This window comes from Chelon labrosus (assembly GCF_963514085.1).
Source record: "Chelon labrosus genome assembly, chromosome: 8".
NCBI classification, from domain to species: Eukaryota; Metazoa; Chordata; class Actinopteri; order Mugiliformes; family Mugilidae; genus Chelon; species Chelon labrosus.
Window position 1 is genome coordinate 17,674,349 of NC_140358.1, and position 24,757 is coordinate 17,699,105.

Genomic DNA, 24,757 nt, shown 5'->3' on the forward strand with positions numbered 1-24,757 from the left:
GCAGTGATGGCATTCAGCGCTGCAACACTCCCACAGAGTGAGAACATGTGAGAGGTAAGAATCTTTCCTCATCCCACTTCGGTAAACCACTCAACCTCTGTGGAGCTGTGCAGTTATATTAAGCCCCTGTTTATGTAATGTTTTAAATGCCAAGGTAAGAGCCTTGTGAGTCAGCCGCAGCTCGTATCTCTTCAGATTAAAACCCTGCAAAAAAAGATAAAAATGGACATGCTCCCTTGTTTGATATTTATTTGCCATAATACACTTTGACGACGGCAGCAACTGCTAAATATTCTTTCCTGACACAATTTTCTTGGTGTTTCATGTATTGTTTTTCCTTCTTTATTGAGCAAACAGGGATCCTCCTTTGTTTCCATATCAGGTGACCTTCCACCCCTCTGCTGTCTGTACAGCGGGAGGTGGTATGTGAAGGGTGGCTGGCTGGCTGGGGTAGAGCAGGGAGGGCCTTAGGGAGAGGCTAAGATAAGGATCCAAGGCTAAACCTCTAAAATCCACATTAGTCCCAAAAGCCGACGCGCGCTCTGTTCACTCTGTCATAAAGCTCCCGTCCTTGGGTTTTATTTCTACACTCTGTGGAGATTTTAAGCCTCTTCAGAGCAGGACAGGCATCTGAGCCCTTGAGTGAGCGCCATCAGTTACATGTTTCTGAAAACTGATTTTTAGCCGTTAAGACTAAAGCAGACACACACAAAAAAAAGCCCAAAAATTCTGCAAGAACTGGTTGTAAAACAAACATTTTTATATCGTACAGTTTTAATTCCAGTAAATAGACAAGAGTCACAGTATATTGAAAGGTCAGTCATGGAGCTGGCTTTTGAATGTTCATATATTAATAATAAACAGTACGAGAGAACTATTTTTCACCTGTGTCATGCATTTGACGTCATTGGTCGTATGTGTGCAACAAACTGCACCAATAAGCAGGGTGACTGATCATCATCATCATCGTCCGCATCTGTCGATCGCTTTTGTTTGCACTCAAAAGTTGCAAGAGTATACACGTTTAAGACAACAGTGTGCTTGGAATACAATGACAAAAGGCCGGTCAAATAAAAACGAACAAATATGTACAAAATATAAGTAGACCTCGCCCGACTGGAAACTGAATTATGTCCAGCGTTTCCAGCTTAGGGTGTGCAGTTTTCTTGATGGCAAAGACGTAGCATTAGTTACCTTGGCACCGGATAGCTTTAATCCTCGGTACTTAACCCAGAGACGTGGCTTTTCTCCCAGGTGAACCCTGAATCTGTCTGCACACACTGGACACGTGCTGAGATGTCACTGGACCGCGCTAAATCCATCTGAATCCCATTGGTTGCTGTCAAGCCTCCGCAGCAGTTCAAATAAACACGAAAATAGTCGCAGTCAGCTTTGCTCATTTACACGTTTGTACTTGTACAGATGTCTTAAGCAGGACGGTCTAGGGGGAGTTTGTCTGCACTTTTACAGAGTAGAAAGACGTGGCACGGACACGGCGTTGGTGTGCAGCGGCGCTCGGTGACAGTGTGCTCCGTAGGGGGTTAGGGGTTCAGTCTTTGCAGAGTACGGGCTTTAAACAATCAACAATAGCGAAAGGGCAGATGACGGGGAAAGGACAGGAACCTATGGGAGCCTGTTTCTGCCAGAAAAAGAAATAAATCAATGAAAAGCCTTGAATGGTGGTCAAATTTGTCATCATGACTCAAAAGGTTATATCTTATATAGTGTGTATCCAGTTTTTTATTGATGAATTTGTGTATATTTGTTTTCTTTTCCTGGCGGATATTGTCTTCCATAGGAGCCACACTTCAGCAAGAAAACAATTTGCATTGCAAACAAGTCGGTCACATTCAAATTTCAGAGGATTCGATTCTCTCTATCCACGGCAAACCAGGGGAAGGTGTGTCCTCTTGTTTTCCCCCCACTCTCTCGCTTTTCAGCTCTGGCACTTCTCTCTCCAGTGTCCCATTTCTGCTCCCCTCTCCCCCCCCTGCTCCTCCACCTCCTCGTTCCCTGCCCGCCTTGAGCTGGTGCAGCTCCCTCTCGAGGGCTTCGTTGCGGTGGTACATCTCCAAGTAGCTGGCCTGCAGCTCCTTCTGATAACGGATGACCTTGTCCTTTTCTGTCTGCCATGTGTGCCTCTCATCCTCGAAAGCCATGGCCTGGGCCTCGCTCTGGCGTCGCTCCAGCAGTAGCTCCGCACGCAGGCGCTCCTCTGTGGGGCCCCCGCTCCCTCCTGCAAGGAAAAAGGTTCACATGGCTTCAACTACGGACCAGAGGAGCCGTAGGGGAAATATAATGAAAGACACTGGCTGCTCAGAACTTTGCTCCTGACCTGGTTACTCAAATAACCGGATTTTGGGTCCACACATGTAAACATCATAACTCAAAATAACCTAGACAAGCTCCCGCTGTGTTGTCGAGAAACCCCTTTGGGATGCCTCGCTTAGTTTAATATTAAACACACATCTGTGGCATGTCACCTTGGCTTGGTTAAGTAGGTCTCAAATACATATACGAAAGTTCAACTCCCATCTGTTCTTGCGCAGCCTCAATAACCATCCAGTGCGATTTTACTTCTTTTAACAACCGGATACCACATTACATCAAAGAGACATGAAGACTTGAGTACCTGTCGCCCCCGCTGGCTGACTCTCTTCAGTTCCATCTTCATGTGCAGTTTGAGAGGGACATCTGCGACGCTGTGTCCCCTGCAGGACGAGCTTGAGGGTGTCTAGCTGGCTGTCCTTTTTGCGCAGCTCGGTTCGAGTCTCCCGGAGCTGCGTCTTCAGCTGGAAGATCTCGCTCAGCTTCTGGGTTACCTCTGCCTGGGAGTCCCTCAGCTGCTGCTTCAACAAGGAGATCTCCCCTGACTTCTGGCAAACCTGAGAGATATAGATGAGAAAATAAAGGGTGAAGGCATGATAAAGAACTGCTTCGTGACTCTGGACACTGACGTAATTTTAACAGAACAAACAAGGAAGTAATTCAGTTATCACGTCTGTTCACTGTCATAAACTGTCCCCTCCCTGTTCTTCCAAGGCCTCACCTCCCACTGCGTCTCCTCCAGAGTCGGACTGGTTCGCTTTGGCATGGCTCCGGGCTCTTGGTGCACTTCTCTTTTAAGGCCATCGAGCTCCTCTTGCAGTCGGCTCTTCTCCTGCTGGGCCTTGAACAGCTGCAACTGCAAGCTGCGCTGCGAACGCTGGGCATGCTGGGAAACCTGACGCAGCTTCGCAGCATACAGCCGCTTCAGCTCCTCCACCTCCTTCTCCCACAGGCGCTGTTTCCCCTCAAACACCTGCAGGCGGCGAGCAGATGGGGGTCAGACTTCAAAGGAGAGGGCAAGCGGATGTATAGACAGATGCCGGAGAACAAGACAATGAGATTCACCTGAGCGATGGCGCCCTCGCTCTCATCCAGGTTTCTTTTCATCTGCTTGAGCTCGTGCTCCTTCTCCACCAGGCGCTCCTCCAGATCCCGCACCTGCAGAAGACAGCAGCGTGAATGACTTAGCAAGCCGTAAATCACGCTGACCTGCTTATCCCAGCATCCATCCGTCCATCTGCACAGTGCTCACCACATCCTCCACAGAGACGGAGAGTGTCCATTCATAAGGAGGTGGAGCCTCCCCTCCGTATGGAGCCAAGCGGCTGAGAGTGGCCATGCTTCGACACGCCATCTCCCCCATAGCCACGCCCCCTGCAGCCTTCAGGCCCAAAGAGGTGCGGTCCAAGGAGCCGATGGTGTTGATGTGGCCCATAGATGCACTAAGGCAGAAAAAAAGGAAAACCATTAGAATCTCTTCCATTATCACTACCCACACAGTCATTAACTATAAAAAAAAAAATTGATTATAGCCGGAGTGCTTTTGAATACAAAATATAGTTAAGACATGCTGCAGGAGACCTGATGTTAGAAAGGTGTGGGCGGAAGGGAGGTCTGTACGGCGGCAAGCTGCTCATGGAGTTATGACCCGAGTCTGACAGGTTATCATCCTCCTGGCTCATCCCACGCACCGAGGACAGGGCCTACAGAGTCATAATTAAAATGTTATTCATCACTTAAAACTTAATAGGCTGAGAAAAGTTTAATTTTAGCCATAAACAATGGTTACAAATGAAATGACACCTTCACTCAGTGTGCAAAGACTGGATTCTGGATCCAAAACCTAATTTGCCTGTTCCCTGACCCATAGCTCAACCTTCCAGTGAGTTTAATTAAAATAAACACCAGCAAAGTAAACAAGCTGACAAAAAGTCTTGGCAGAGGTAGTACACTGATCAGGCTAAACATTATGACCGTCCTAAACAGCTGTGACTCATCAGAGAATGGACATGGGTCTTCTGAGGGCGTCCTGTGGTGTCTGGAAACACAGTGTTGTTAGTGGGGGGCCTTTGGGTCCTATGGGTTGAGGGGAGGGGCCTCTGTGGATCACAGATACTTGATCAGTTTGGGATCTAGTGAATCTGGAGGCCAGGTCAACACCTTTTGCTATTTTTCATGTTTTTTGAGTTGTTTCTAAACCGGTTTTGTGTGTGTGCCCGTGTCAGGCTGCATCCTGCTGTAGATGGCTGCAGTGGGGGTGCCTGGTCTGGTCTAGGTGGTACATGTCTAAATAACAGCCACACGAATGCCAGGTCCAAAAGTTTCCCAGCAGAACGTTGTATTGTCACAAGATGGTCAATGTTATTTACTTCTCATGTCATAATGTTATGGCTAATTGATAGAGGCTTAACGTTGATGCTCATGTGTCGCATACCTTGTTACCGCTCGATGCTGGTGCTCCGTGACGGGAGGGCGAGGAAGAAGAGGAAGAGGTGGAGACGGCTTTGGGGACATGGGCATACGCTCTGTGCAGCCCGTTAGAAAGGCCGTGATCCGCATCGTCTGACTTGGAAGACGGATAGAGGTTCTGCATGGAGCTGAAGTTTTTGGGGGTGACGGGCTTGAAGGCCGAAGACCTGAAACGAGCCTAGAGAAGGACCAGCAAGACAAAGTTTAGGGCATTTTTATTTTTTTATTAGCGATGAAGAGAGAAAGACCTTACTCACAGCGTAAAAAAGGTTGGGCCCTGTGGCATAAATCACACTGTTTCTATTAAATCAATACTATTCCACCCTCTGTGTTCTCAGCGTTGATCAATTCAAGCAGGAAAAAAAGGTGATATTTTGATTGCTGCGATAAATTCAGGACATAGCAAGTGGCAGATACTCAAACTGTGCCGGTGAGCTGGAAGACATTCCAGGCTGATTTATGTCGGTACTATGGGGGTGTTGTGCCGAGCTGCCAGCAATGTATAAATGTGATACTGATCAATTTACCACAGCCTCAGGAGCCTTCTCCTCGGCTGTTTATCATTTATAAAAAGAACACAATGGGTATTCATTCATCTCCATCTGTACCTGAGTTGGTGAATGAGGCCCATACATACTACTTGAAACAATACTTCTACTTAAATTGCTAGCATGATTTATTATCTTTGTAATTTCTCTCATTCTTGAAGTTTTACTAGTATTTTTTAGCAAGTAATACACCAACTTGTTTCTTGTCAACTGGCTGGAAATGAAGGAGCTTCAAGCCTCAGAGACAATCAGTATTTTTTATGCTAAAAAAAAAAAATAGTTTACAGTCCACGTTAAACGGAGTACTATTTGATTTTGCACTTTTACTGGAGTGAAGCATAGATGCAGGAGGAGGGAGTGACTTTTGAGAAAGCTTTTCATTGGATACAAATTTAACACACGCCCCCTTGTGCAGGATGACTCATCAACACTTCTGAATAGTTTTCCAGGAAATAATACCATTAATAATACCTCTTTTTCGGTCAATGTTGGTGACATAAGGAATGAAATATAAGACATAGCTCATGTTCATAATACTTAACATTTTGTTTCTTTTATCTAATACAGCATTTAGTCATCAAAACTAAGGTATTATAACTTTCTTGAACTTCTCTTTTGCAGTGTTTTAAAGAAAAATATTCACCTTTTCATACTTGCCCCCACTTGGCAACGAGTTCTTTGTCAAGTCTACTTCGGTGCCGTCTTTATTGTAGACTTTGGGGTAAATGCTGTCCTCCTCGCGGCCACTGCCAGAGCCCAGGCCAGACATAATCTCCTTCTTGCCGTCACCGCTTGGGCTCGCTTTAGGCTCTTTTCTGTTTGGAAGCACAGTAGGTCAGCTGAGGTCAGGTGCTGTCATATTTTAAAGTACCTCGCAGACTACTTCGCCTTCAACACGAAACTATCTGCTCCTATGCAGCGCTGCCCACCTGGTGATGTTGAGGTAGTTGAGCAGCTCCCTCTGGGTGAAGCCTTTCTTCAGGACGCCGTTGGTCTGCTTGGGCCTCACCTGAGGCACGGCGTGGCTGCCTTTCGTCGGAGACACGTCCGGCCTCTCCACCAGGCTGCCTACACTTCCCATGCCGCAACGCGGGGAGAGAGGCGGCGCTGGAAAAGGGCTGCGGAAGTTTTTGTTGGGGCCACGGGTCAGAGGAAGAGTCTGGACTGAGGTTGCCATTGATTACAGCACTCTGAGGGGAGGTAAGGTGCTCTGTGAAAAGGGAAAGATAGAAAATGAGGCGAGTGCTCACAGGAAGGGGAAGTACAAATGCCTGTTTATAGTAAATAATCAGCTGATGACCAAGATGACGCTCATGCCAACATGTCGTCCTTGGTTTTCTGTGAACACATGCCCTGCTTCTTGGGAAACTCAAGAAGGAAAAACAACCAATGCAAATTTGCAGCACTCATGATGACGTCAATGTCTCGTTGAGCGATACTTTCACAGCACACTAAGGACACTAGAAGAAATTTGAGAGGCTGGAACCAGGCAAACTAAGCATACTAATCAAAATGATAGGTAATTTCCTGTTATTTGACTCATCTATGTATCAGCTAATACTTTCAGCTTTAATGCTTTTACACAAGCACTTTAAACTATAACCAGTCTAAGAGTCTTCAGCCATGGTTGCAGGGCTCTGCAGAGTGGTAGTGGCGCAGTGGTGCCCTCGCTGTCAGGCAAAATAATTTTTTAAGTTGATAATGTTCAAGAGCTTAATTTAGGAGGTCAGCATGCATGGCAACATAATTTAATTAGCAGCAGAGCATTGGTCGTCGGCTCAGTCAGCAGGATTTGTTTGTACCGCTCCATTTAGAATAAGCTGAGATATTCCACTGGAAAGATTTTTATCCATCCAAGAGTTGGTGAGATATTTTAGCATGGACCAAGTGACACTGCCGTCCATAGTCATGTGAAGTTCCTTCTTTACCGAAATAAACGCCACCTCTCGCCCTCTTTCTGCTGCGACTGGATGACGATCCGTGGAGGAAGGAGGATGAGCCGACACACGTTTCATCAGCTGTGTTTTTCTCAGCAAACAGCTGTCTCACATGCACAGCTAGAACAACTGAGCTTCCCACAACTTCACAGCACAGCGCCGCATCACAAAAGAAGCACGCGACCCAACCTCCGCGCACACCCCATTATCAGACAACAATGGATGCAAAGCGCAAAAAAAACAACACAGGCTAATTTCTATTTGATGATGTGGTCATTACATAATCGGTTGTTCCTCTCTGGGGCTTGTGTTAACTCGCCCAACATCAAATCAAACAACCACAGGATCATGTGAAACACGAACTCAGCGAGGCTAACGTCAGAGAGGACAGCATATGTCAGATTATAAGTCTGTTATGTAACTCTGATCTAACTGGGTTAGTCTATAAAACAGGAGAAAAAAAGCTTTGGTGAACAATGAATGCAACGTGCCACTACATCAGTCTAGTATTGCTTGAATATATGTATACATCACGGAGATATTAGAGAAACATTTCTTGGCCAAAAGTAATGATACACTGAGAATCACTTCCTATGGACTTTGATAAAACTAAACCAGTTGCAAAAATACCCCAACACCCACCTTAGAGGCCATATAGCTTTGTCAACTTGGGTTTGAGCCTGTTCACACTGACATAGCACATCTTCTCTCTCCAACGCCCCCATTACCGCCATTTTTCAAATAACCCGCACATCCCCTCCTTTGCTGCTTTTCAGACAACCTCATTAAGGATCGCTATTGATTTCACCCCGCTGACCTTCTCTCTTTCCGTGCATAAACACCCCCCAGCAGCAGTAAAACATTCCCGAGACCATAAAACATGCAAACACGCCGCAGTCTTTCCGACTATAAACGGGACCTGGGAGGAAGTAAAGTTTCCCTCCATGCTCAGCCAGCTGATGTGGCACCCACAGAACAGGTAGACTTGTTTCAGCCCTTTAACCACCAATCTTTAATAATTAACTTCGCTCCGGGCCTTTTTATTTTCAAACCATAACACAAATCTTAAGATTAGTTCCCGGCCTTGTGGAAAACTATTTGCATTACTTTCATTATATTGTAAAAATAAACCAGGTAGGATTTAAAAAGCTTCAGATAGGTAACCCATTACAGGGAATGTTTCCTTGATATATTACTTTTAGTGGTAATATTTTCCTCTTCAGTGCAAATCAAAGGGCATCATACGTCAAATATCTGAGACATGGTTCCCACAAATAATGCCCTGAAAAATTACAATAGGCAAACATTAATACTCTTTTATATGTATTTGATGTTGCATTACTGTTTGACAGATGACTCATTAGTTTTCCGTCATCTCCCTGCTGGTACCTGCATTGTTGCTCAGAGACACGTTTCAAGTTATTTTATTTATTGAAATAAACCTACTTGGAAGATTTGTAAAACTCATCTGCAATAAAATTTAGTTTAAGTACATACTTTGTAGGCATAAACGTGAAGAAAAAAGTCAGTATGGTAGATAAGAACAAATTGACATTTGTAGATCTGCATGGAGGATGAAACCTGGACTTATTCCAACTAATGACAAACCATCCTGCGGCTGTTGCTGTCAGTTCTCAGCTCAGTCAATATACACTCATGACACTAATGCAAATTTAAAGCAATTTCACTCCCTTACCGAGACACACACAAATATCCAATGTTTGAGCACAGACACCCGCAGTGGCACGCCGGCATCTCCTATTGCTTCTAATACAATCCACGTTTATCAAGTGCTTTGCACTGCTGGCCTCGACAGTTATAACAATTATGTAAATGGTTAAAATAGGCAGAGAGAGCTATGCAACGGCAGCTCCAGCCCACTCCATTCAGGGCTCTCAGCCAGGCCCAGATCAAAGCAGCAGAAGCTGCTCATGTTTATATTCATGAGGTACCATTTCCCCCAACGTAAAACTTTCCACTAAGCCAATATAATAGAGGCCGAGCTCAGGCTGAGGAAAGGAGCCTGATAATCAATGAAGATGAATATAATAAAATATAATACGATGCTCTGTGTCAGTGTCTCACCGTGTCCAGGGTCAGAGTAAGACATAATCAATGTCAGGGCAGGTCACGCCGAATGTATGTGTTTGTATGCGTTTGACACCATATGAATAAATCATGAGTGTGCCAAACCTAATGGCCACTGGTCAAGGTCTGGCCCTGTTTTTAGCTACAGTGCTTCACTCAGTTTGCGTCAGGCTTGTATGTACCAAATACATGAGAGACCAATCAATGCTTAACGGGAAGCTGAGCTCGGGTTGAGGATGGGTGAGGCAAAGCAATTCCTTTCGGGTAGACAGAGGAGTAAAAAAAAAAAATCCTTTTAGACTGCAACCACAAATCTTGCAAGACTGAAGAAATCTTGCATCCAGTTGTTTTCTATAATTGCCTCCTAGTTTATGGACCCAAGTAAACCAGGAGACACAGCTAGATTTACAGCCTGGCCTCCACTAGCCAAGGGGCCATGAGATGCAGCACACCTCCTTAAACACACACACACACACACACACACGTGCAGATCAAAGCACTGCTTTTTAGCAGCCTTGAACAGTTACGGTCTAATTGAAAAGTAGTCTGTTCTTGATTTATCATGCTTCTTTCAAAGCCGAGATGAGCTTTTTCAAAAGCTGCTAACTTTGATTAAACATAAAAGCGAGTGTCGTGTGTAGATAACAGACGCTGCTCTCTGTACTTCTAATACTGAACCCATTTACCTGCATCTGCTGCACTATAAAGGTAACTGGGTGTTCAGATTCCTAGCAAAAGTTTATGGTTGAATGGAAATCTGAATTAACTTGAATACAAATGTCTCACACTGGTAACCTTGGTGTGCATAGCTGGGTATCAATGCTATTAAAGTCATAAGAATGTATCATGAAATACGGCTACAGTCAGTCTTTAATTCCCTTTCAGGTAGATGCTTCTAACATCTTGCTATAATAAAATGTTTTGGCGGTAAGTCGACTGGTCCCTGAATTTACTGTTTCTGTTGATGGGATGACGATGAAAGATGTGAAGATGCTGCTGAGGCTTTGCTGTCCTCCGGAAATCCCCACAACTACCACTTTACCAGAATCCCAAAGCAAACCCAAACACACAGCCTCTAAGAGGGGGGCTTCAAGGACAATGTCTCCTAAAATATTGTAATCGTTTCTCCTGTGGGGAAAATAAAGAGCTCTCAATGAAATGCTTGAGCGTGAAGAGGGAGCATTTCAAACACACAGCTGAGCCCTGGGACCGAGGAGGCAGGGGAGAGGAGGACGGGCAAGCCAAATTCCAAAGATGCTTCGCACAACACAAGCTCGGGCTCGTCGGCTTTTGATGCACAAAACGTTCGCTCCCACACACTCTTGTGGAAGGTTTGGGTGCGTGTGTGTGTGAGCGCGCTGGTCACTCAACACAGTCCTGGAAAAAAGAAAAAAAAATGTACGGCTAGCAGCTCCAGATCCTCTGGCCTCCTCCCTTGACACTCTCCCCCCCTGCTCATGATGAAAGTTTGTTTACATTTGTGGGGTAACTTCGCAGGTTACATCTAAAACTCCCACACAGCGCACACTCTGTTACATTATATAAGCCCTATCAAAGCTGCGCTGGCTAGTCTTGTACAGCTGTACAACAGCAGTGTAAAACACCACTGAGCCAGCCACTATCCTTACTTCATCTAATCTATGGAGGACTGCAGGAGTATATTTAACACCTACTCTGATAGCGGCTCTTCTTTAGGGACACATCAAGCTACATAATGAGGCTGCCGCAGCACATTGTGGTGGTTTGTTGAGGTGTCGAGAGGTTTAATTCACTGCTTTACAACAGATGCTTCTGCCACATTTAACAGAAGGTACAACATCATAAGAGTACGACAACACTGAGTGTTTATAGGCTAGCTAGCTGATCTGTGCTAAATGCTAATCCCAGCATGCTTACAATGACAATGCTACGTTTAGCACGTAATGTTTATGTTTTTTGATATATTACTTTAGCATGTTAGAAGTCTAACATCTGATAATTATTCATTCATTTGTTTTCTGTGACCGTTTGTCCCGTGGGGGGTCGCGGGGGCCTGTCTATCGCAGGGCTAGACAACCATTCACACCTACGACCACTTTAGAATCACCAATTAACAAGCATGTCTTTGGATGACGGGAGGAAGCCAGAGTACCCGTAGAAAACCCATGTAGACACAGGGAGAACATACAAACTCCACACAGAAACTCCCGAGTCGACCGATGGATTCGAACCCGGAACCTTCTTGCTGTGAGGCATCAGACAACAAGAGGCGGACAAAATGAAGCTGATGGAAAGTCAGGGAATCGCCATAGTGATTACACGATTATCATTTTGTCACATACAGCTCTGTGGAACCTGGTCACGATTAACTGTTTGTCTGCGTTTTGGGCATTGGGCAAGTCACTAACTCTCTGTTATCTCAGATGTCTTAACTTCCCTCGCGTGGCTGCTGTCTGCCTGCCTGTTGATTGTTTGCTCCGCCCTGATGCGTCTCACCTGTGCCTCATTATTCCCTTTGTATTTAGTCTCCGTGTTTCAGTCCTCCTTTTTCAGTTTGTCATGTTCGCCATGTCGGTATTGTTCTAGTGTTTTTCTTGTGTGCTTTGCAACTTTTTGCCCTCGTTGTTTTTGGACTTTGTCTTCGAGTTGTGGTAGTCTTTTGTTGAGCTTGTCAAGTTTTGATTTCAAACCACATACCACATTTTACATCATCTGGGAACCACGGATCCTTGGAAAATGTTTAGGCCAGGCTATCCTGTCGATGTTCTTTGGATATTTCATTGAATAGTTTGAGACTGACCGGGTGGTGGTACTAAAAGTCTGGGTTACACCAAGATAGGACCACAGTTGTCAGTACAAGATTTTATAGCAATAGTTCAACACAGAGATGAATGATCTGACATTAGAGCCTCATCAGCAACATGGCTGAAGGAGGAAATTTTAAGTTAAATACTGTCAGTTTTGTTTTTCTAGATCCTCCATTTTATCCATAAAAGCTAATTTATTTGTGTTTGAGGCAACACACAAAGTCTAAAGTCAACTGGGCCCTAGTTCTACCACATAGAGTATAAAATGTAACATATGTAAAGGTAACTGAGTCTCTCTCCAGATGTTATCGTGCTTTGAGTGTGTACATTTGTCAGCAGCAGCAGCAGGGTAAGCTGTGCCTGAGGCCGACCAGGAAGGAACCTCACTGCATGTGAAGCAAAGGAGCGTTCAGCTCTGTGATTGACTAACACACACACTAGTGTGTAATGAGTGAGTGTCTCTGGCTGTTGGGCATAGCGGTAGAGGAGAGTTGTGCAGCAGCCTCTAATTGTTAGCAGGTTATTCATTATGGATGGGAGACGATCAGGCAGGCCTCGTTCCTCTCCAGCGACCCTGAGGCCGTTCACGGGATTCAAGGAGCTGAAAAGCAGGGTCATGAAATGTTTCTTCTTCTTCTTGTTCTTCTTCTGTGTGTCTCATGGCGGTTTGTGTGTCAGTTAGCACCGTACATCAGCGAAGTCTGACAGGATACGTGTTTTACAAGGACATTCGGTCGAAGCCGCCTCAAGCTAAACGGCTTCGAGGGGATTCTTGGCGGCTGTTTCCTGGATGAGAGAGCAGACAGAACCCTCCCGTGAAAGGTCAACTTTCATTTCATGACACTCGAGATGACGAGCAGTGTTTTCCGTGAAACACGGACCGCAATTCACTGGCGGCTGGACACGATGGTGCGAAAGCTGAAGGCCCAGTGTTTAGTCACACACCGTCCCCATTGATGATGAATGCTCCAGTCTTTACAGAGGTCGAAGGTCATGTTTGGTCATAGGCGTGGATACAGGCTGCTATTGAGCAGACAGACAGTTAAGGGCAGACACAGACGTTTTATTCTGCAAATTCTGACAGGGGAGAGCGGCTGGACTGGATTTTAGGACCATATTACACCACTCGTTCATTATTATTCAATTGTAATTCACTTCATAATTCATTTTTTAGATGAGGGAGGCACAAAAAGTTGGATCCTAAACTAATGACAATCCCGTCTTCATAGAGATTCTTTATATAATCTGCAGAAAAACAACTTGTCACAGTCCTGATCATGACTGGCTCCTTGAAATGGACTCGCTCCACTAAATCAACCGTCAAGGCAGAGATGGGTTTCCTCACTTTGCATCCGTTAGCCCACTGACTGACGGCAGGCTGCCTCCGTCGCTTCTGTTGACTTCACAGCATTGTATTTCTGTACGGAATTCAATTACTGGCTCCGACTACAGTAGCCATGTTGGGGTTCATTTTTGGCAACCGGCGTTTTCATGGAACCTTATTGATCTGGATTTGACTGACGTTACATAAAGCCGCTTCATTACGAGTAAACAGCACCCAGGAGAGAGCGTCCACAAGCCCTCCTCTTAGCCCCAAATGAATTATCCCGAGTTATTTATGGCAAAATGTATTCAACAGCAACTCCGCTCTGGTTCTCCTCCAACTGTGACTCAGTACAGTGTGTTCTGCTGAAATACCCTCAATTTGTAGTGTGAAACAAGCTGATTGCATAATCCCTAACTTGGTTTAGATGAATGTCTGTGCTGATTGCTCTGTGAGGTTACAAGTTCAACGTGTGCATGTGTGTGTGTAATACAGAGAGATTAGTACGAGCAACATGAGGATAAGTTTGTGAACTCGGTGTTGTTTTAATTGACATCCACTTGCCCTTCACTTACAACACACAACCACTCACACAAACACACACTCGTATATTAATCTACCAATCACCTTAAGAGGTGAACACCACATTTTACACCAGATATATCTAAAAGAAATAAATCTGAAGCTCAAAGTCCTTTAAAAGATGCATTGTTTTCCTTTATCGTCGTATCCACTCTTCGAAAACAACAGCTGCTACTCCATAGTCTCTAGACAGAGCGAGTGAGTTAGCAACCCGGGGGCTGAAGTGGAGGAAATACTGTAATCTCTTGACCGCTCTTTCCCAGAGTGGTTATTGTTGCAGCACCCGTCAATCATCCTATTCTCACCTGACATTTAGCTTCGTTCACAGTTACAGCAGTGGCATGTTTACCGCTCCAAATTCCTGAGTGTAATGACAGGTTCATGGTGAGGAAAGCGTCTCTCACTAAAAAGATTTTGTATCAGTTGTTTTAACCGAGGACTAACCAGCGTGTTAGCAGAGCTTTCCCAGGTGATGTTGTCTGGGGGTACTATGAGAGCTGCTACTGACTTCTTTTAAGGTTCTTTTTGAGGAACCAAATCCTCCAGAAAAAAATAAATAAAATGTAAGGATCCAGAGACAAACAATAGAAAGAGAAATAAGCTTGAAGTTATGATACACTAGTAACATCAGTGGCGACTCAAAAATAAAAAATAATGTCACACTGCACTGGACAATTTATTTTTGACGTTCAATCCAGGTTGCAATACCACCAGACACCACATCTATCAGTCATTAGATTCATTCGTTCATCACATTTAATTTTAGGTGAAGCAAATCCAGAATAGAGAGCATGATGTGAATGATGTGCAACGAATTAAACCATTCACAGTCCAACCTAATGACGGCAGTGAGTATTTAAATGACAATGCTTGTTGTTTTTGAAATTACCTAACTGGTTCCATCTCCCTAAGGCACGACCAATTCATACAAACGTTTCTGACTCACTATATTTTGCATGTATGTCTCGAGCTTACTGGCTTGCGGAACCAAAACAAACACACACATTGCGTATGACAAAGCGAGTACAAGCCCTACTGGAACCCATTCAGGTTGCACTGCAGCAAGCGTCTGCAGTGCAAACAAAACACTTTAATATGAGAGTCTATCAGAACTATCTGGGTGTGTTTGAGGACAAAATGTCTACATCAGTGCCAGTCAGTGACCTGCAAACACTGTAGTTTAATGTGGTAGAGAAAAGCCCCTTACTTTCCCTATTTTCTGGTGAGTTGCCACATTCGCCCCAATGCAGACTGCCCATGAAGCATCTGAATCCAAAGAAGCACCACGGCTCCCGAACTTGTTGAGATGATGCATTTTTTATTTTTTTTCAACTGCTGATGCCGTTTCCGACCAACTGAGTGTGACGCATTTTGGCACGGTGCTATGTATTTCTTACTTTGACACTTTGATCTGGTGTGGACGAAGGATTCTGGCGCTGCGCTCAGGCGTCAGTATACGAAGTACACTGCCTGCCTGGCATGCTGAGAGCGCTATGAATTAAAAACAAATAACATAACATTACAGTAAGGGGACGATAATTATAGCAGTAACGTGTGAGACATCATGCTCCATGGACACGGCATTTTTTCTTACCTCCTTGCTTTTAACAAGGAAATAAACAACTATAAATACAACACGCTGAAATATTTCCTTACGTAACTTCGCTGGAATTTGTGAGAACGCAAACAACAGAATGGCATGCTATTCATTTTATCTAATCCTGAATCCACTTAAAGTTGCGTTTTGTTTCTGGTCACCTTGTTAGCGAGCGGAGCCTGTACAGTGTTTGCCAACTGCTGCTATCAGCAGAGCTGTGTTCACAGAGCAGGAGTTCAGTGAGAGCGATGTGAGGAAACTTGCATTCCTTACATTTCTCCTTGGGTAATTATTAATGTGCCATCACACAACACATGCAGTACTGATATGGCAGATGGATGGATGGCTCTCTTTGCCGCAGGCCCCGAAGGTTTGCTGGACATTTTTTTGGCTATTATCCAAAGCACCTTTGTTCCCATGAGAACCAACGAGGAAACAGCAGAACAAAAACAATTTAACGATGGATAATTTAGCCACACAATCAGAGTGTGGGAGCAATATTGTGTTAAATTGAGCTGATAAAGACAAAAGCGCGAGGGGGCTTCTTATTAAATTCTTTAAAGCAAAGCAAGGGGTGGGGGGGTGCTGAGGAGAGGCTCTCTCTTCTCCCTCTGTGGCTCCTTTGTTTCCTGGAGCGGTTCATGTAGGAGTCATTGCTCTGTGATTACAGCGATGGAAATCGAGTGGTTCCCACATCGACCCACACCTGAACCAGTTCCACTTAACAGCTGCAGTGAATGTGCACGCATCCTCACACACCCTCATTGATAGGCCACACACTCAGCACAAACACAAACGGTGAAATGAGTGCACGGCGGCTGAGAATCGATCGGGATTTAGAGGCACGACGAGATATGGATCTACCCGAGCTTAAAATGTTCATGCCTTCCAATTTGGGCTGAAATAAACCGCAGAGACGCCGTAAAGATGCTGTAACACGCCTTATTGATCACATCCCGGCAAAACGTCTTTGACCTCATCTGCACTGCAAGAAGAAGCGAACAGCCGGGATGTCAGGTAGTAAACACGGATGCTGACACATGCTGATGCCTTGTCACTGGATCAGCACTTTTTCCCCTTGCAGAGTTTCTCTGTAAATAAAGTGAGTGTTTGTTGTTTGTAGGGAAGCAGCACAGTGGAAACTACTGAAAATCAGCTGGTTCAGCTAAACCAGGTCACAACTTTACTTTACGGAGTTTGCAACAACAAAGAGCAGTCAGACGTCAAAAATAAATCGCTGGGATATTTTGCTTCCGGCTTCACAGAGTAATCAGAGACTATAAATTCTCCATTGTTAAGGAGTGGAAGGACAAACACAGTTCAGTGAAATCTTAATACCTTTGTGTACAATACAAAGTCATAAAACGTCCTCAGGGGAAAGTCCAGGGACACGAATAGAGCATCAGACCAGAGATTATTTACATACACCAAACAAGGAACACATGTCATGGAAAGAGGGCTTATTCAGGAAACTAAATATATTGTTATTTAAGCACCATGTGTCTCCATTTTGAGACATTCAATAATTAGCAGCTAATTAGCATGTTAGTTCTGCTTGGAAAGTGAATGGGGAGTCTGAGGCTGCTGCTCGGCATGACGTCATTTACCCCGGAGAGGAGATCTAGTTAAAAAGTCAGCTAATTCCAATTCAGCTCCTCTGCAAACAAGCATTCCTCGCGGGCAAAGTAATTAACAATCAGCTTGCTTTCCTCTCCTCTCCTCTCCTCTCCTCTCCTCTCTGCAGCTTAAGCCGTTTCTTTGACAATGCAGTCTTGAACCACAGAGTAATCAGAGCATGCTGAGTGCACTGGCATGTAAATAACATTAAACTTTCCCAACAGAAACCAGGGAAATGTGTAAAACACACACACAAACGGGTTGGGTGAGTTTGTGTTTTTATCTGAAACCTAATATCACACCGCAGATGATACACCTTTGTGCCATAAAACTCTCTTTTATAAGCAGATCAAAACCATAAAATGAGTCAAGCCGAGATACAAAGACACGCTTTCTCAGAATGTGTGATATGTTTAAAATCTAATGGCTTGTAATAATAAAAAAAACACTTGTTTACCTGTGTGTGTGTTTGTCCACTTGAAAACTCACTCCGTAGCTCCTGATCCCATGCTCACTCTATTTCTCTTTCTGTCTTACGCTACTGATTATCCCGCCACATGACTTCCTGTTTCTCAGTCTCTGATGGCAGTTGGGAGGTGCGTGAATGAAGGGAGGAAACTACCTAAACCACTGACCAGCAGGCCACGTCAGGGCGGCTCTGCATTGATTTCAATAGATGGTTAAGCTGAGGATGGCTTCAGTAGAAAGAAGCAGCAGCATCCCCGGAGCGTTTTACCTGGGGAAACTGGAGGAAAGTTAATTTGGACTCATCTGAGAGAGCTTCGTACTTTCCTCCACTTCACCCTCCACTTTCCCGTCTCTCCTGCTCATCTCTTTGTGAACTTTGAGCCCTTTCACGGGCCGGTGTATGTGTGTTGTTAGACTTGTTCCTCCAGTTCCAGAAACAAAAGCCCCGCATGTGAAATACCAGCGCCAGCGTTGCCGGACACACAACGGCAGCGTAGTGTGTCTTGTTTGCTTGCAGATAATAAGACAATAAAGAGGGATTAGAAAAAAAAAAAAAAGGCAGACAGGAAGAACAGAAAGAGAAGGATGACGGTAGGGAAAAAGATGAAGTGCGAACGAGAAAGAAGTGGAAAATGAGGGCATGTGGGGGCTGTGTCAGAGTGGACTGTCTGGACAATAGTGTGAGTGTAAGTCAGCCTTCCCGAGGCTGGGTTACTGGACGGGTTCTGCGCCGTCTCAAGTTACTCAAACTGGAGACGCTCGCATCAGAGGCGAGGGAAGAGAGAGGACATTGTTCTCTGCTCCTTTAACCAGGAGAGAGCGACTCCTTTCTTCTTTCTTCGCCATGTTGTGCAGGCCTCCGAGCTGGACGGAGTGAAGGACGTATCTGGACTCCTCAAAGCTGGCACCGACGGGTGGGCACACAAGAATCTCAGCTAATAAAGCACCTTGCCAACCAGAGATGCACTATGTAGAGATTGGCACACCATTAAAGGCATTCCAGAGCAAGAATGTGATGTTTTACGGTGCCCTTTAGCCCGCAGAGAGTAATTTGAAGAAAATCAGCTGAAAAATGAAAGGAGGGGATAACCCCATCAAAGCTCTGCAGCTCGGCCTAACACTTGAGCAGGTGCCTCCACACCCCTGTCATTACGTCTGGGGCCCACAGGCATATCCAGGTTGAGATTCCACAGATACTCTCTGGTAAGCCTCCTAGCTGGCTGACGGAGCAGCTCCGACAAGAAAGCTGGATGAGTCTGGAGGAATGGCAAAGGTGGATTATGGGTGAATGAAAGGGCGACAGAGAGAGAACAGGAATGGGGAGAGCCATAGATGGACAAGACAAAAGCAATAGAGGGAGACGAGTCAGAGCCTGATTACTGATACTGTACCTGTCCGACCAGTCAACTATACGAGATGACAACCGGGCCAGACTCATTTCCTCTGCCTAAGCTCTCCTCGACAATAAAATCGCAGGAAGCAGCTATGGGAGGTATGCGGGCTGTCTGGTTCTGGAGAAATAACATGATCCTGTGTCAGACGGCGACCTGGGCTTAATGTGTCTTTTTAGTTTGGAGTCAAATTGTCAAGTTGTGCCTGTCAAGATTGAGAAGTCTTATTTTGGTTAGACTGATGAGAACAGTGATAGATGTTCTCATTCCTAGCTTAGTGCAAAGACAGGAAACATTAGGAAACGACTAATCTGTCTCTGTCCGAAGGTCGAAAAATCCACGTACCTGCACCTCCACAGCTCACAACCTGGCGTGCAGCTTCTCATTTGTTTAACATGAACCACAGCCAAACTTTTTCGCAGAGCTGGATTACTCCCCCCCCCCCCCCCCCCCCCCCCGTTTCCAGCTAAACCAACTCTGTCTTCACTTCTATTTCACAGCTATTGCTTTCAAATAACAAGATAAAGTAAGAGTGAGTCACTGTTATCTACCTGTGAGGACGAGGTGAGACATGAGCAGGTCACGTCAACCGCCTGTAACCTTTAAAACCACCATATTGATTTCATGTAAAAGAACTGGATGTGACAGCAGACCGAAATTCTGCTGGAGAGCAGCGCGGCTGCCTTGACGACTGCCGGTTTTGCACGCAGATATAAATACGACAATGCCCACTCACAGAGGAGGGCTTTGACTCGTGGCCTTTTGTTCTGCAACACTACAACTCTTCAGACTAAATGAAAGAGACAAGGACGGAGTACGCCACACACCACCGCTGCTGGTATCTATAGAAGGCAGGTGAGCGCGGGCGCTTCTCGCAGCGAGATAAGGACGATCAATAAAAACACGAAGAAACGATAAGGCCGCGCTGAAAAGGCTATAAAGAGACAATAGTCCCGGGATGAGATCATGCTAGATGTAGCGGCACAGAGAGACTATTTCCATCATACTTCTGAGTCGGTGACATTTAGAGACAAAGGCAACAGTATGGGGCCCGTCCAGCCTCCTACACTCTCAGACCTTTCCCCTCTGAAGGTCAAGAGGTCCAGTCTGTCCCAGGACGATAGGACAATTGCTCTGCAGTCAGGTGACAGGTCAGCTTACCACGCAGGCGGCGTTAACCCGGGATATATTGAGCGTGGGGGGGGGGCGTTATTAAATATTAAACATCTACCGGATCCGGCTCATCTGGCAGCGGAAGAGATTTTGATTGACAGAAATGAGCATGCGAGCCACGAAGCTAGCTCCTCATTATGCCAAATCCACCCATGCTCAGTCACACTTCAACTGTTACACATAACAAATCCGTGATGTTCAAGACTTTCGTGATCCCGGGAAAGTGTGAAAGTTGGAGTCTTTTAGAAGTTGTTTCTGATTTTTGACAGACAGTGCTGGTTCAAGCTTCACCTAAATATGGATATCAGTGATCCTGGCTAATGGCTACACAGCCATGATGGGTCATGAGAAAGTGGGAGGCTTGCTGCAGGTGGACTGATATTTTAAAATAGACAAGAAGACCTCAGTTTGTTGCAAAATACTCCGGGAGTCAAAACTAGATAACACAGATACCTACACTTAGATACCTTAGATACCAGCCGTGCCTGGTTGATCCACAATCTTTAATAAATTCCAGTTGTAGTTTTGTTGTTGTGTTGCTTAGGCAGACCTTGTTTCATGCTTTAGCCTGCATTATCTTAACTTCACCATTCGTAATAGATGCATCAATTGTCATCTGTTTTTCTGACAGCGGGGTGCAGCATTGTAAACACAACACTGACATTTTCACACTGTTATTTGCCAGCGTTCTCTCTCACTCTACTTCTGTTGAAGTTAAAAGGTTACACACACACTCAGCCAATCCACTTCTGTTTATAATATAACAATACTGACAAGTGAAGCTTTAACTTGACCCTATTACGAATTGGGCAAATTGGCTTTGCTACATGCTGCAGGAATGTCAACATACTTTGGGGTGATCCATCTTCATCTGTGAGGAAAAACCTGCCACGTGTTGGGAGAATTATTAACTCGGGTGTGTTCAGTGTTCACTGGGAAACATCTCATTTGAAGCTTGTAACGTGGCTGCATTTGTATAAAATAAATCAGCATTATAGTGTGGGGAGTTAAGTTAGAGGTGCTCTTAAAAGCTTTCACACAGTCACAGACTTGCAGTGTGGACAAGTCGGTTAATGTGGTTACACAACTGATCATCTGGTGCATGGGAAATAGATTTGCTGGCATTTACTTAAACAGATGAACACGTTTCTCCCCGATTCGTCCGATGCAAACTGTTGCCCTTTACTGTGACAGCTCAGAGCTGTGAAAGCTAAACAGCCTTACATCCAACTGTGGCAGAGTGTAGGCAGGCGGCCCCGCGCGCCTTGGCCCGGTCCCACAGTGATTTTCTTAACCCGGCCAGGCTTTAATCGCAGCAGCAGACGGCGCAGGCAGCGGATCAGGCCAGCCACAGGCAGAGGGATGAGAGAAGTGTAAGAGCGTGACACTTTCTCCTCGGAGCAATCAGGCGTGGACTACTACTATAAGGAGCGTTTGAGATGAGTGCAGACGGGAGAGAACGGGGTGACAGGATAAGCTCCAGATTAGCGGCAAACAGTGAGAAAATGGAGTGAAAGGGGAGGTAAATCTGCAAAGAGAAAGAAAGTTTAGGAGACGGACAGAAACCGGTGAATGGAAGAAGGGGCTGATTAGTGTTTGATTAGGTGGCTGGCCTGAGGGGAAATGTCTGTCAAGGAGCACAGTGCCATTACTGCTGCCCTGCACGCTATGCCATCTGCTAGAGTCACGTATGCATGACTGCCTTTCCATGCACTTACATGCTACAAAACAGCACACTGCACTTTGATTTAACATGCAGCAGTATTGGATTTCTATAGCTCTTGCAGGACAAAACATATAATTGCACCTTATTTGCACTGAAACAAACACACTCCAGAAGCACAGAGGGTGAACCTTATTCAACCTCACTGTGCTCGATGGAACACAATTTATATCCTCCAGCCTTTGGGTTTAGGTAAGCAAATGGTCAGCAGACAACTGATGGTCAGCAGAATTACTGTTTCATCAGCTGCCGGAGCTTTAAGGATTCTCACACACACACACACACTCACACACACACACAGAGACAGGGGAGTGTCACACCCATGGGAGCTCAAACAGCTGAAGGAAGACATCACATCAGCTGTCCGATGGATACGGCTGAGAGAGAAGCAGCAGAGCTACGGACCGTGCTAATATGTTGCTGTCAAAAATTAGACATGAGATGACAATTTTCTGAAAAATCTGTGTGCTTTTGAACAAATATCCTGATATATCCAGGTTTATTTTTAGATTTTCCTCTAAAGTGTTCAAAGCTGAAGGCAAGAATGAGCATGGAGAAGCAATGACAAAAATGAGGAAAGCGGAAGTTGAAATAGGCATAACATTATGACCACTGACAGGAGAAGTAAATAACATTGACCATCTTGTGACAATTCAATGTTCTGCTGGGAAACGTTTGTGACGACGTTACTTAGACATGTACCACCCACCTAGACCAGACCAGGCACCCCCACCCCTTAGCAATGACACTCCAGCCTGACACAGGTACACACACAAAAACGGTTTAGGAACAACTCAAAAAAACAACATGAAGAACAGCACAAGGTGTTGACCTGGCCTCCAAATTCACTAGATCCCAAACTGATCAAGAGACCCCTCCCCTCAACCCACAGAACCCAAAGGCCCCCCACTAACATCCTTTTGCCAGACACCACAGGACACCCTCAGAAGGCCCATGTCCATTCTCTGATGAGTCACAACTGTTTTGGAGGCACAAGGGAGACCTACACAATATTAGGATCGGTGTATTAATATATCTGCTTGATAAACTACTTTATGCAACAATCTATTGATCAGTAGATGTCAAAATGTTGGACTTAAAGAGGCTACATTTGGCGACAGACTTCATTTTAGTGCAGTCTAAATCAAAAAAATAACCATGTTCTTAAATAAGACTCGTGATGTTTAGCCATGTGGACAGTTTGTGTTGGTGAAATGTCTCTAGTTTGGCAGCACGAGTGCAAACACTCACCTCTCAGTCACCTTTTTGTGATAAAGGAGTGGGCTGGCTGAGAAATGCATTTTTGTGCTGTGACTTTAACCCCAAACAGTACTTAAGCTGTCTCTGTGATTGCCGTGCGGTGATAAGAGCGCACTAAGAGACCAGCAGCGATGGCAGCATCACCCGGCTATCACCTCTATGAGTTCTCCTATAATCCGCTCTTAAATTACAGGACTGGTTACCACGCTGTCTCCAACAACAACCTACACATCTATTGTCCCCCTATTGTCACGCGGGCTCCTTCTACTTGCGTCACCACACGCCCATAACCATCGCAGTCAAAGGACCCTTCCTGCAACGCTCCGTGAGTCTTCGGGTCAGGGGTCACCTGTGGCCTCTGGTCTCCACGACGACAGCCTGGCAGTCCCCAAGACTGAGTCCGGCCCCCGCTCCCTCACCACACAAACACAGACACTCAAAGAGCAACAGCTTTTGTCCCCAAACTCCTGTGCATCAAAAGAGACCCTGGAGTGCGAGCTTCAGCCCAAACATTTACAGCAGGCCGGACACTTTTTCAGAGCACTGCAGTGGAAGTGCAAGAGACCACCATAGATGCAAAGTGACATGAGATAAATGGCCAACATATATTGTCCCATCAGTCTCCTTTTTCTCTCACACGCGCAGACAGTTTAAAACCCCTGCAGGACAACAGTGAAGTGTGAGGCTTAACCCTGATTTAGAGACTATAACTGAGGTGCAGCTGAGAGCAGCGCCGTGTCATTAGTTTAATCTGCACAACCAAGCTTAGCATCAAGTGTATTTCTCTCAGGTCTAGTGTGCGTAAAAGTTTTGGACATGGCTATGATGTTGGACCACAACGCACTGATACTGACACACATTCTGGCTGTGCAGGGGGAGCGGATCACGGAGAGATTAGAAAGACAGGCGCTTACCATATTCTGCACGCAGGACATCTCTCGGACCAGCACTGGCACTCTGCTGCAGTTTTGCGTCTCACCGGTTGTACACAAAAACAAAACTGCGCGTACGTGGCTCCGCGGGATATATTTCTCTTTTTTTTTTTTTTTTTCTCCAGGACTTCGGGGAGGTGCGGCAGACAGCGATGAGTGTGCTGGCGGCGCGGAGAGAGGGGAGCGCAGACTGGGAGCGAGTCTTTTCCCTCTCAGAGGTTTGAACGGGAGAGCAGGGGGAACACGAGAGGCAGGGAAACATGCGCTTGCCCCCTTGTGACTGGACTGACACACTAAAAAAACAGAGAAGCGGGACAGCGCCATCTACCGATCGCGTAGGCGCGCTGCAGTGAAAAACGGAAGCAGGAAATAGCCACTGTTGTTGCCGCAAGTTTAACTACATTTGGATTAATAAGGTATAAGATAATAAGGTAGAGAGAGTGAGCACAGAATGTCCCTCAAAGCACCAGATTCATCGCTTGCTTTTAGTCATTTGTTTAAATGCAGATTTTTGATAGTATTAAACTATCTGAG

At 45.4% G+C, this 24,757-nt stretch overlaps 1 protein-coding gene across 3 annotated transcripts; it reads right to left on the minus strand.

The window, feature by feature from the left end:
* Positions 1-767: 767 nt before the first annotated feature.
* On the minus strand, positions 768-24,642 carry n4bp3 (NEDD4 binding protein 3). Of its 3 annotated transcripts, XM_084550446.1 has the most exons (10): positions 24,206-24,642; positions 6,275-6,555; positions 5,989-6,160; positions 4,763-4,975; positions 3,910-4,031; positions 3,581-3,770; positions 3,394-3,486; positions 3,050-3,301; positions 2,633-2,885; positions 768-2,236 (listed from the first exon to the last, which is right to left on the minus strand). In XM_084550446.1, exons 2-10 carry the CDS (start codon positions 6,520-6,522, stop codon positions 1,851-1,853), a joined length of 1,929 nt encoding a protein of 642 aa, XP_084406572.1. In that variant the 5' UTR covers positions 6,523-6,555; positions 24,206-24,642; the 3' UTR covers positions 768-1,850. The 3 variants fall into 3 exon arrangements, with proteins under 3 accessions (XP_084406572.1, XP_084406573.1, XP_084406574.1); XM_084550447.1 differs by lacking the exon at positions 24,206-24,642 and having other exon boundaries at positions 6,275-7,085; XM_084550448.1 differs by having other exon boundaries at positions 2,219-2,885.
* Between the last annotated feature and the right edge of the window lie 115 nt (positions 24,643-24,757).

Bases quoted from the DNA above. Each gene is read 5' to 3' on its own strand.
- n4bp3 (XM_084550446.1), bottom strand. From the start codon at position 6,522: ATGGCAACCTCAGTCCAGACTCTTCCTCTGACCCGTGGCCCCAACAAA. The intron at 4,976-5,988 runs GTGAATATTTTT...GTCCTTCTCTAG, and splicing joins GTGGGGGCAAGTATGAAAAG to GCTCGTTTCAGGTCTTCGGC. The intron at 3,487-3,580 runs GTGAGCACTGTG...TGTCTTCTGCAG, and splicing joins CCGTCTCTGTGGAGGATGTG to GTGCGGGATCTGGAGGAGCG.